Source organism: Dendrobium catenatum, unplaced genomic scaffold, assembly GCF_001605985.2.
Source record: "Dendrobium catenatum unplaced genomic scaffold, ASM160598v2 fragScaff_scaffold_370, whole genome shotgun sequence".
Lineage (NCBI taxonomy): Eukaryota > Viridiplantae > Streptophyta > Magnoliopsida > Asparagales > Orchidaceae > Dendrobium > Dendrobium catenatum.
In genome coordinates this window covers 5,112,901-5,126,342 of record NW_021318832.1, presented here as the reverse complement: position 1 = coordinate 5,126,342, position 13,442 = coordinate 5,112,901, and the positions used below count along the sequence as shown (strand labels likewise).

Here is a 13,442-nt window from a genome sequence, read left to right as displayed (position 1 = left end):
CTCATCCTCAAATCTATGGATTCCCTAATTCACACTTTCCTCGCCTCCTCTCCTTCATCTCCTCGAAACCCAATCCTCCTCTTCGCTCTTCCAAACCATCAATATCCCAAGTTTCTCGCAAAAGCGTCAAACATAACGTCTCCACCTCCGATTCCCCATCCGTCGCAGTCCCGGCGGCGGATGTCCTTACTGCCGGCGAGATCCGCGGGGAGAAGTTCGATTGGTATTCTCATTGGTATCCGCTTGCGCCGGTGTGTGATTTGGACAAGCGGGCGCCGCGCGCATTGAGAGTGATAGGGCTAGACCTGGTGGTGTGGTGGGATAGGGAGGTGGGTCAATGGAGGGTATTTGCAGACCGCTGTCCCCATCGTCTCGCGCCGCTTTCCGAGGGGCGGATCGATCGTTGGGGTCGTCTCCAGTGTGTCTACCATGGCTGGTGCTTTGATGGGGATGGAAGCTGCAAGCTCATCCCTCAGGCGCCGGAAGATGGCCATCAGGTGAGCTCTTTTTTAGCGTCTGAATTGGTTCTTAGAGCTTTCGGTTGGGTTTCTACCCATTCAGTTGTTTGCTTGAACTTAGCAAAAATGCTTAGAACACAGTGAATACGTTACACTCCATGGCTAATTTAGATGCGTTTACGAAATCAATATGGATTTTAAACTCTACAGCACCTTCAAGTTATCTCAGAACTGATAATTTTGTTTTCACTTAGAAGATTAGTGCAAACACAAACCTCATCCTCAAAAACCTGTTCTCTCTAAAAGCAACCAAAAGGACTTCCTAGATGCTTTACAATTCTTTTTCATTTTTTAGCCGGCTGAAAACAATTACCTATGCGGCAGATAAGATTCATATTCAAGGATGAGGAAGACGAATGGGTTTAGAAGTTATTTCATATGAAATATGCACCATTGTGGTATCTACCTTTATTGATGCTCAATCACAATGCAAGAAGGTAGCCAAATTAGTTCTATTGAACAAAAATTAAGATGTTATCTTTTTAGAACCTGCTCTGATATGGGTGCCCCCAACATAGGAAGAACTGATAATTAAAATTTTTTCTTTGCTCGGAGGTCTGAATTTTTCAGGTGTACTCATCAAAATTGCTTTGGCACCTTTTCAAACTAAACCAGTTAAAATTAACCGTAAAATTCTTTCCTCTATCTTTCATGCCGCTGATATATATTAAATAACCGGTGATATATGATTTCTTTGTCTATATACTTTTGTAGGTTCATGCTTCTAGTAAAGCCTGTGCAACTAGTTACCCTTGCTGTGTGCAGAATAATATAGTATGGTTTTGGCCACAGACTGAGCCTCAGAATAAAGATATTTTGATGAAGAACAAGCCTCCTAGAATCTCAGAGCTTGAGGACTCATCATACACTTGGCGATGCGTGATATGCCTTATGGGTAAGATGCTGCAAAAAATTTCAATTGTGCTTTTGTACTTTTGACATTTACAACTCCTACAAATCAGAAATTTTTATGAGACAATTTTCATGACTAATAGACAGCCCCGAAGATTTTCATCTTGGCTAAGAGAGTGCCGTTTTTAATATCCTGAATTATCTTAGCAATGTCAAATTAGCGTCAACTATGCTTATGGCAGTGTGAAAAAAAAAATATCTTCGTAATTTATTGTTCTTGCAAATGATTTTAATGGTTCAGCTGCTAGTGATTTCAATTAAGTGTTACTGGTATCAGCTTATTTCAATTATTTACCTCCTCAACATTCCTATCCAAGAGGAATTATTTCATCTTAAGCCATATTTAGAAGAAAGTTAATGATGTATAGATGATCATGCTATCCCACAAGAGAATTTGGGCTTTATCTATTGTTGAGTGCAGCCGCAGCCAACCCTCTTTTTCTAGTAGGCTTTTAATTAAAAAAATGCTAAAATATGTGATTTTTCTTTTTTTATTATTATGTTTATTTCTTTCCTGTTTTTTCTTATGTAATCCTCTATATAAGGGGCCAAAATTTAACCAACATGGGATATGGAGTATTCCACTTTTCTTCCCCCTTATTTCTAATATAATTCTTTCTTACATGTTATGAGAACTAGATTCTGTCTAAGTGATGTCTGACAACTACAAGAGAGCCCTAATTGGGTCTAGAAAAGGAGAAATGATTGGTTTTCCCTCCACCTTAATCATTCCATCATTTCGTGAGTCTCCATGGAGCATTCACTGCTTCAAATCACTTCCAACAAACTGAATAGGAAGAATTGCTTTTAATGGTTTTGTTCAGTTCAATCGGTAATCCTTGAAAGAGGAACTTGGATACTTAAAAGGCACCATTCAATAAATTGAAATGGTCAACCCTTCCTTTTTATCATGTAAAACCAATAATGCCTTAGTAATGCCTTCGCTTATTAATTCTATGGAAGAATACATTAGATCCTTTTACTTTGTCTACATTATTGCTCAAATAACTAGGGAAAAAGTCAACATGGTGTGCTTAAATCTTGAACATTCTGCTCAATTGTTTGAATTATGAAATCAAGTTGGTGACCTCAAGCAAGGAAGCTTGAGTGTCATAAAAGACTTCACTACTCACAAAAATATGGCAAGAGCTAGATAGGTTTGAGCTAAATGTGTGTGGGGATTGTGCTTGTAAATACATCAAACTTATAAACAAAATGAGAATTTTTAATATTAAATTTACGTGAAAAGGTTGGAGTAGCTCCAGTGGAAGATAAGATTAAAGAGAGTCGTCTTAGATGGTTTGACCACATTAAATGAAGGCCTTTCAATGACCCAGTTAGGAAAGTTGAGGTATTAGATTTGACTTATGTTAAGAAAGGTAGAGGTAGACCTAAAAAGACTTGGGTAGAAAATATTAGAAATGATCTTTCTTTATTAGATTTAAATGAGAATTTGACTTTTAACATGACACAATGGCGAAAAAGGATTCATGTAGCAGACCTCACGTACTGGGACAAAGGCTTGTTGTTGTTGTTATTGTAGGTTTCAATAAAGAATTAGATTAGTGCATGAAAGAATCCTATAGATTTGTACACTTCTCAAAATTGAAGAAGCTTTTGTTGAAATCTGAAGGGAAGAAAGCAGACGAAGAAAATGCTAGGGGTACTAAAAATACTCTCATACTCGAAGGATCCGTTCTTTTCATAAGAAGTCTAGAGCAAAACCCATGATATGATCCAAGGTGTGGAAAGAGTGGTAATCTTTGATATGATGTCCGTAAAAAGACTAATTACACAACAAAAATAACAACAAGCCTTTATCCCATCATGTGGGGTCGGCTACATAAATCTTTTTTCTCCATTGTGTCCGATTAAGAGTCAAACTCTCAGTTAAGTCTAATAAAGAAAGTCATTTCTAATATTTTCTAACCAAGTTTTTTTATGTCTACTTCTACATTTCTTAAGATAAGCCAAATCTACATCTACTCTCCTAATCGGGTAATCGGAAGGCCGTTGTTTTATGTGATCAAACCATCTAAGACGACTCTCTCTAATCTTTTTTTTATTTACTTAAAAGCAACGTGGTAGGTTGGTTGAATTTTGACAGTAATATTAACTGTCATTTATTCAATTCACGAAAAAATTATACTAATTAATCTTTAAGTAATTAAGTATAAAATTATAACAAAGCACAATGTATTCGCCGCTTTGAAGATTTGCACTGTGATTTTTAATTCGGGCGAATGGTTTCAATTTTTGAAGACCCGCAGTAATTTTTAAACCGGATGGATGATTTTAATTTTTGAAGACATGCACCGTGATTTTTAATTTGGACAAATGATTTTAATTTTTGAAAACTCATGCTGTGATTTTTAATCCGGACATATTCTTTCAAATTCGTAGGTCTCGTGTCATTGATATATGATTTGGGCAAGATGAATTTCAAAATTGAAGGCTTTACGTCGTTGATCTCTGATCCATATAGAATGATTTCAAATTTGAAGACTTTGCGCCATTGATCTTTGATCCGGGTAGAAAAAATAATGGCAAGTGCCGTCCTGACCTCCCTGTGATGGAATGGGATATCGGGAGGCTACCGAAATTGCTTGAGGAGACTGTCGAATTGAAGAGCAGTGCAATCTAAATTTTAATTTATTAATTAGTTGATTAAATTCAATTAAAATTATTTAATTAAAATAAAATTATTTAATTAAAATTTAGTAATTGGAATAATTAATTAATTAAACTTAACTAATAAAAATAATTAACTAATTGAAATTGATTACTCAATTAATTGAAATTGCTTAATTAAATAATTGAAATAATTAATTGAAGTTAATTGATTAATTGAAATAAACTTATTTATTGAAATTAGTTAATTAAAATTAATTGATTAATTCTAATTAATTAATTAATCAAAGTTAATAAATTAAAATTAACTAGTTAATATTAATTAATTATTCCTGACAAAATTTAAAATCTAGGAGCAATTAATTATCCAAGAGCAAACTTAAGATTCGAGAGCCATAAAATTTAAAACAATTAATTGGTTGATTAAATTTTAATTAAATTAATCAATTAATTATTTAATATGGAGAGAGCCACTTTGGTAAGTGAGAGTTTTTCTTAAATAAAAAAAAAAAAGCAATATTTCTACTAATCAACATGTACAATTCAACACTGTACACTAAACTACAAACTCTCCAACTCAAACATAAAACTCATTCTCAAACTTAACACAAAAAACTCAAGCTTCTCGAATGCTCCTCTGCAAGCTTTCTAATGCTCATTCGAGCTCTCCAAAGTCTCTCATATGCAAGCTCCTACAAACATGCAATTAAAACTCATTAGCATTGAAATTAAATTACTAAAGCAAGAAAATAACAAGTGCTACACTAAACTATAATATTGAAAGCAAAAGAACAAGGTAGTGGTCCAATGAAGTAACTATTGGTACAGTAAAGTAATTACTGGTACAATGAAGTATATGTTGGTATACTGAAGTAACTACTATTACAATCTACGATACTGAAAGAAAAAGACCAAGATACTATAGTAGAAACACTAGTGTCACACAACAACAACTGTTGGTTAGTAAGTATTGAGCTGGTAAATAACAAAAAACTATAATCTAGTGTTAAGCTAGCAAACAACTGTTGTCCAATCTACCAACAAACAAAATCTCATAGACAACATCTAAGGAAGTCATAAGACCTGTTAACCAAAACTAACGGACAACTACTGTCGAGCTTGATTGTGAGACCCACCAATGGGTTACTTCCAAAAAGAAAATCAAGAAGACCCGTTCTACCAAAATGATATGACAACTTCTAAATGGAGTCTTAAGACCTATCAAATAAAACTAACGAGTATCTTAGTCTATTGGGCTGTTGTAAAACCTATCAGTGGATTACTTCTAATAGAAGCCCTAAGACCCGCTTTACAAGCTACTTTCAATGAAAGCCGTAAATCCCGATCTAAATTCAAGCACTTGGGCAACTCCTAAGTAGAGTCGTAAGTCCCGACCTAAATTAGAACACATGAGTTGTTTCTTATAGAAGCCGTAAGACCTACTTTGCGGGCTACTTTCAATGAAAAATTTAAACTCTCGGGCTACTTCTAATAGAAGCCATATGACTCGCTTCAATTTAAACATTTGGGTAACTTTTAAACAGAGTTGTAAATCCCAAACCAATTTAATTTTTGGATATTCTAATAAATGTAAACCCCAAAACTCAATAAAACTGAAATTTACATCTAACTACTTTAGTTTTCTCGGATCCCTAAGAGGAGGTAACCCATAACTGCCAATCAGATTTCTTGGACGCTATGATTAATGATTCTTAGTATTGGTATAGTAAAACCTACGATATACTTGGGACGATAGAACCAAGAGATCTTGATAGGGTTAACCTTTATTTTTTCCCTGTAATTGAAACTAAAAACACCTAAAATTATTTATCCTTAATCGAGAGTTCTCTCTTACGCGTTAAGAGGGATAATTAACTTTGACTGCTTACGCTCGTGGGAAGTAAGAACCCAGATCTAATTAAACTCCGACACATTCCTTAGGGAAAATATGATTAACTGCAATCTAATTTAAGGAGAATGAAATTCTATGTCTGTAAAATAGGATTCATACCGACGCTCCATTATTTTTCTTGAGCTAACAAAGAGTTTATCAAAAATATCTCAACTACCTTTGTTGAACATCCTCTTCTAATAAAAATAGTTTTTTATCTTCATCCTTAATAGAATTCACTTGAACTAAATCCTTACTACTTTTCTCTTTTTGTTTGGCTAATTTATACATATATATTTTGCCCTCCTTAGTATCTAATATATTATATAAATCATTAAAGCCAAAAGCTTTGCATCACATAATGTTTTTTAGACTCCTTACGGGCTCTTTATATATTTCACAATTATCAGAATTTTTACATATAAACCAATGTTTATAACAAATCTTCTTTTTTTTTAATCTTTTTTTTGTACATTTTAATTCCACCACTAATTATTTTTACTATTAGGAGCTTCTCCCTTTGATACTCTGAACATATTTTTTACAATTTTTTTAATATCACTAGTTACTTTTTCCCACGTAACGTTAGTTTCTTCATGCACATACAAAATCTTAATATTTATATTATTACTCTCAAAAGTATTTATGTTAGTATTTTTTAAATGCACATATTTAGTCCTATAATAACGTTTTATTGTATTTTTTATATTTTGCCCCTTTTTATTAAAGTCAAAAACTAATAAATGATTTTGAGTATATAAAATTTCATTTGGAATAACTTTACAATCTTTATAATCTAAATGATTTATTTTCTTATAACAAAATAACCAATCTAAGTTTTACTATATCTATTTCTTATAAGTGATGAGATGCTCATCTTTTTTCTTAAATAAGGTATTAACAATTTCAAAATCATAAACTAAAGAAATATAATATGATCTTACCAATTTCATTAGTTACTCCAAATCTATAGCCACCATGAATGTTGTTAAAATCATTTACTTCTACCAACTTGTCTATTTAACTCTCCTCCAATAATTTTTTTTTCTTCAAGAGATATCTTATGTATTAATTCTTCTAAGCCATTTCAAAATTTTAATTTTGAACTCATATCTAAATCTACTTGAGGAGCATAAGTACTTATAATATTAATAGTTTTAGTATCAACAATAATCTTTAAAACTATAATTCTATCTTCAATTCTATTAATTTTTACAATATTTTCCTTTAAACAATTATCTATAATTAATTTTATCTCTCCAACCCATTTATTTTTTTGAATGCATAGAGTATTTGTTTTCTGATAAATCATAATATTTATTAATTTCATTAATTTGTCTATAAGAGTAAAGAGTACATATATTCTAAGTTCCTATTCTTATTTTAGTTTTATGTACTAGCTTCTTTGCTCACATTCGTCCATAATGTGGGAACCCTTGCCTATTTAACACTGCACTCGGGCGTCGGTGCAACGACCCTCACGCCCTTGTCGATGTATTTAGGCCATATAACATGTCGCTTCTAGGGAAGCTCTAGCATTAACACAATGTATTAAAGTATTAATGTCATGATTATTCAATAAGTTTTATGTTGGTTGTCGACTACCTAACGCAACACTCTTCTTTTCTCATTCTGGACTTGGGATCTGACAACGACAGTGCTAGTTTAAGACAAAGCATAAAGAATAATATTCGGATGAAGCACCTAGTGGAAAGATTTTCACACTTTTGTAAATCTCCATGTATTATTTCCGTTCCTAGATTTCTTTGCATTTGAATTGTTTCTTCTTTTCATTCTATCGGTTAACCTTCTAGTTAGTTATGGACTGCTTGGTTTTGCTTTTGGATTGACAATTCTTTTGACCTTTCAGGTATGAAGTTCTTATAGAAAATCTGATGGACCCGGCTCATGTACCTTATGCACACCACAAAATAATGAGAATTCCTAAACGTCCACCATCGCGTACCAGATAAGCACTTCTAAGTAACTTGTTATGTTAGTTAAAGCTTGATGATGTTCTTTGCACGATATTCTCCGCAAATTTTCCATTTTGATTAGTGTTTTATTTTTTTGTTCGAGTAACTAATATAGGTGCAATTTTATTCTCTTGACCAAACTGTTTCCTGAACTTATGTATAAATCAATAACCCCGGCATCCTAGCTTGCAGTGTCTGTATTTTAAGCGAAGTTGCAGTCAGTGCTTACTACTTAAGGCTGACTATTTTTTTGTTTGTTTGGTGAAAACCTTACTTCCAAGTTGTAAAAGAATTTAGGTGGAGTCAAATTTTTGAAATCCTAATGCCATACTGATATTCCAAATATGGCCTTCGCTTTCCTTATGGCTTTTTAATTAGCATTGTGACGCTCGTCTTCTGCTTCTTAAGCGGATTGTTGGCACCACCCCTGAACCGAAATCCTAGTGTTTACTGCCTCTTCTGATTTGCTTCTTGCGGCTGTTCTTTACGCAGTATTGTCCTCAAATTTTCCTGATGTTTACTGGCTCTCGTTAATTTTTGAAATCCTAATGCCATACTGATATTCCAAATATGACCTTCGCTTTCTTTATGGCTTTTTAATTAGCATTGTGACGCTCGTCTTCTGCTTCTTAAGCGGATTGTTGGCACCACCCCTGAACCGAAATCCTAGTGTTTACTGCCTCTTCTGATTTGCTTCTTGCGGCTGTTCTTTAGCAATATTGTCCTCAAATTTTCCTGATGTTTACTGGCTCTCGTTAATTTTTGAAATCCTAATGCCATACTGATATTCCAAATATGACCTTCGCTTTCTTTATGGCTTTTTAATTAGCATTGTGACGCTCGTCTTCTGCTTCTTAAGCGGATTGTTGGCACCACCCCTGAACCGAAATCCTAGTGTTTACTGCCTCTTCAAATAATGGCCGTCGATTTACGACGCCGCCTGTGATAGATGCGCCAAATCTTCGTTTTGATGTCCGCATCACAAATACTGTTAGGCATGCATCAAACAATCACTTTCAAATGTACAGAAAGCAGGTTTTGGTATTCAATGGCTAGAATCACATAACTAGTAGCTACATCTAGAATTTCAATGACCACATTCACACAGGACGAGCTACTGCGAACATGAATTTGCATGGAATAGCTAGTGTCACTAGGTCTGGTAAAATTATAGAGAGAAATATTATGGAGGGCATAGCAGCATTATAAGGCTTTTTTTTATAGAGGAAAATTTTTGAAGGGAAAGGGTTGGACTTATGAAAAATCATGAAGATCTAGAGGAGTTGTTGACATAACTTACAAAAAATAGCACTAAAAGGATAAATTGTACTCAACCTTGTACCTTATATAATTTTCTCCTCATTATAAATACACAACTTTTGTACTTCCACAGATCGAGAAGGAGGGGTTCCACTAGAGATAACAATTGAGAAATTTGATATCAACGGCTTCCTTGCAAAGCAACGATTAGGATATGGCAAATTTGTTGCTCCTTGCCTATATTATGCGTTTCCACTCTCAGTTTCAACTAATGGATCGGGTTCATCTTCAAATGGCCAAACGGTAGTTATATATGACGTTTGTTCATTAATATCTTATGATGATTGTTATTCCTCCTTGTTCTCTTAAATTTCTTTGTTTGTTTGAATCAGATGCCTAATCAAAGTTTCCTCAAGGTTCAGCGGAGAATTCTTCTCATTTTCTTTTGCATTCCTGTTAGTCCTGGAAGAAGCAGATTAATTTCAGTCTTCCCGAGAAATTTTTCTGTTTGGATTGATCTAATTGTTCCACGTTGGATTTTTCATGTGGGACAAAATTTGATTCTGGATTCTGATATGTACCTTCTACATGTTGAGGTAAAACAACTTACCAATTGTAGAGTTTTCTAGCTTGTCATTATCAATATAGAGCACAACCTAAGCTCGCTTTGCTTTATTTTGCTAAGAGGACCAATCTCCCAGATATACAGCTTTTTTTATTTTATATAGATCTCAACTACATTGAAGAATTGGGAGACGAACCAGCATAATTTGAAATTGCAAACCTGGGCACACCCACATTGCTGATTAGGTTAGGATTTGCCACACATGTAATCTGTACTTTAGTCAAGCTGGCAAAAGATATGAATACGACATTAACTAAATTACTTTTAACATAACTATTTGCATGCTTATATATAAATATAATGTGTAAATCGTGAGATTTTTATGGGAGATTTTAGAATGTTTCTTGGTCAAGTCTGGCTAAGAATACAAGTGTTACCAGTCATTTGATGTAGCTCTCTCTTGGTGTATGCGTGTGTACATAGACAAGTATAAGCAGCAGACATTAGGTGTTGGTGAATTTAAGGTCTGTTAAAGAACTGTAAATAAGCTGCCTCAAATTTGGATTTTATAGAGCATATTTTTCTGCGATTTTTTTTGCACTTTTGCGATTGTAGGTATGTTTTTATATTTCAAACCTAATTTATTAAATTGTAGATTGTTGCCTGAAAAGTGAAATAACTAGTTCCTAGATTTTAAATGGCTTATTGAATTGTATACACTTTAATAATGAGTGGATATAAATGCATATGAATCTCCAGAGAGGCTTTTGCAAATGATTTTGATAGTATCTTCCATTGTTTTTACTTTTGAGAATGGAGGTTATTATATCTTCGATTGTATGATTTAGCTTAGATAACCTTTTCAGTTTTAAAATTCCCCTGGTTGATTATCAATGAAAATATATATGCTAATTTATAATATTATGTATTGTTTTGCTTGTGTTAATTACTAACCTTTCTTTTCTTTGAAAACTCTAAACCAAAATCAGACAATATTTGGCATGCCTTCTTTTGACACCCTCCAATTGGGGTGTACGTGAGCCGAGCCGGCTCGAGTTCAACGCGCAAGTCGAGCTTATCGAGCCAGGAGTTCGAGTTCGAGCCTATACTTGAGCTCATATATTAAATGAGCTTGAGCTCGTATATTAAGCTTGGCTCGACTCGAAAGTTCGTTAAGCTGCTCGATTAAATAAAAATGTATTTACTACAACAACAACAACAACAACATCAAGCCTTTATCCCACTACGTGGGGTCGGCTACATGAATCCTTTTTCTCCATTGTGTTCTATTAAAAGTCAAATTCTCATTTAAACCTAATAAAGAAAGGTCATTCCTAATATTTTCTAACCAAGTCTTTTTAGGTCTACCCCTACCTTTCTTAACATAAGTCAAATCTAATACCTCAACTCTCCTAACCGGGTCATCACAAGGCCGCCGTTTTATGTGACCAAACCATCTAAGACGACTTTTCTTCTTATATATTAAGTTCAAAACTTTCGTCTTCTTCCCTTCCTTTCTTCTTCTTCTCTTTATCTTTCCTATTATTTCACCCAAGTAGCTCTCTCATTCGGTCGTTAGCTTAGTTACGGGAAATGAATGAGAATACGGGAGGTGGATAGTGCTTAGGTTATATAAATATATAAACAAATCCCTAAACTTCATCTCAGCACTCGTTTACTTTCACTCTCTGCATGTGCTGCTAATGTGAATTTAAAAACTTAGAAAAATATTTGAATTAAGGAATTAATTTTATATAAGCCAATATACTAATATTTACGTGTATGCTTTTATATATCAAAATAATTGTTATAAAGTGTAGAATTTTATAAAAATGTGTTTGGACATTTTTGTGATGTGGGAAAAAGATATGATTTTTAGGAAAAAATTTAATTAAATCTTTTTGCAATTTTAGATATTATGATATTGACTGAAGTTAGTTAATCGATTTCCAGTGAATATCTTTTATGTTTTGGTTAGCATATTAATTAAATTAACCTTGGAAGATGCTAAATGTAATTCCAGGTTATAACTTTGAGTAGTTCAGATCATCAAGCATCTTTATCTTGGTCGCAGAAGTCATATGATAAGGTTTCATCAGCTATGAACATTTTATGAAAAAAATTAGTTCCTATTTGCATCTTTTTTGTTTGTCACGATTATCCTTGGCACTGGCAATGTTTTAAAAGAGATACTAGTGATCATTCAAAACGGATTCACATCTTTTTAGTTCTTAATATAATCTTGATTTACAGGAGCGCAAGATCGCAGAGGTTGGCCCTTCCAATTGGCAAAAAGCTTGTTTTATGCCAACAAAGTCGGACGAGAAGGTCATTGCTTTCAGAAAATGGTTGAGAAGATATGCAGACAGTCAGATTAACTGGGTAAACAAGTTTGAAAACTACCTTCCTCCAACTCCTCCAAGAGAGCAGCTAATGGACAGGTACCCTTTTGAGTTTGAAATATAAAATTCCTTTTTTAAAAACTTAAAATATGCTGTTTACTGAAAAAATGTGATCTTTCTATGGATTAATTGAATTAGTGGAAGAGGAAAGGAAATTTAAAGAAAAATTTAGATGTAATGAAATACTTAGGCAAAAGGGCTTCACAATTGTTTGAATGTGATGAGAGAAAAATTGCGGAATCTTAGCACAGTATGTGCACAAAGCTCAATCTTTTCTATTCAGATTTAACCTACTGTGGATGTTGAAATCTTAAAGGAATCCTTCAAGACATGAGATTTCATCAACCAAGGGCACTTTTTTCTGTCCTTAACTGTGCATTCAACTTTTTACTCTATCACACCCTTCACTGTCTCCAGCTATTAGGGCGTCTCCAATTGAACTCCAAACGACTGTAAGGCATAGTTGGTTTGCTCCATTCGAACGGCAAAAAAATTGCTAATCGATGGAGGGTGAACAGTGCGATTGTTCACCTACGCGGTTTTTTTGTCTCAACCGGATTTGCCAAACTAACGCGCGAAAGAGGAGAAAGACGGTTACCTTCGCAGAAGCGCACAAAATGGAGTTCGATAGAGATGAATCATGGCATTTTTGAGTTTCACTGCCTTTTGAAGTGAAAATAGGATTTTCGGTTGGAGATGCCCTTATGCCGATTTCTTTCAGGTATTGGACACATGTTGTGCACTGCAGAAGCTGTAGTTTGGCTTTAAAGGGGCTGAGAATTCTTGAGATTTCTCTTCCAATTGTCTCAGTTGCATTGATTGGATTATTGGCAGCTGCCAAACAAACTATGATGTCTGTATCAACTAGAACTGCACTTGTCTCAATGGCAGTGCTCTGTTTTGCAGCTTCCAGGTGGCTCTCTCACTTCATCTACAAAACATTTTATTTCCATGACTATAACCATGCTTTTGTCTGATCTAGAAGACTAGAACCTTAATTATCTCATATTTCTTTTTCAAAATGTAAGTATTTATGTGTGCATAAAATATAGCTGTCTTGTTTCAATAAAATATAGGAATATATGCAAGTGGAATATAAAATGTTCTGTCTAGCTGAAAAGTTTATGACTTCGACACTCGCGTTCTTTCTGCTTCTTAAAGCAGCTTTTTAGGATGGCTTTCTTATTGTTTCTTAAAATAGCTTTTTATTGTTTCTTATGGCAATTAAAATTACAAAATGTATGTGGATAAAAATAGGAATTTAGGATTCACATATCATAAGCTATT

General features: G+C 33.9%; 1 protein-coding gene across 1 annotated transcript; it reads left to right on the top strand.

The window, feature by feature from the left end:
* Positions 1 to 13,329, top strand: LOC110095468 (protochlorophyllide-dependent translocon component 52, chloroplastic-like; the record flags this gene model as incomplete). The annotated part of the gene is given in 8 exon segments (XM_020821018.2): positions 1 to 497; positions 1,233 to 1,386; positions 1,389 to 1,413; positions 7,823 to 7,921; positions 9,320 to 9,491; positions 9,581 to 9,784; positions 12,007 to 12,194; positions 12,877 to 13,329. Coding segments are annotated over 8 exon segments (1,595 nt in total), but the record flags the coding sequence as incomplete, so codon positions are not given.
* Between the last annotated feature and the right edge of the window lie 113 nt (positions 13,330 to 13,442).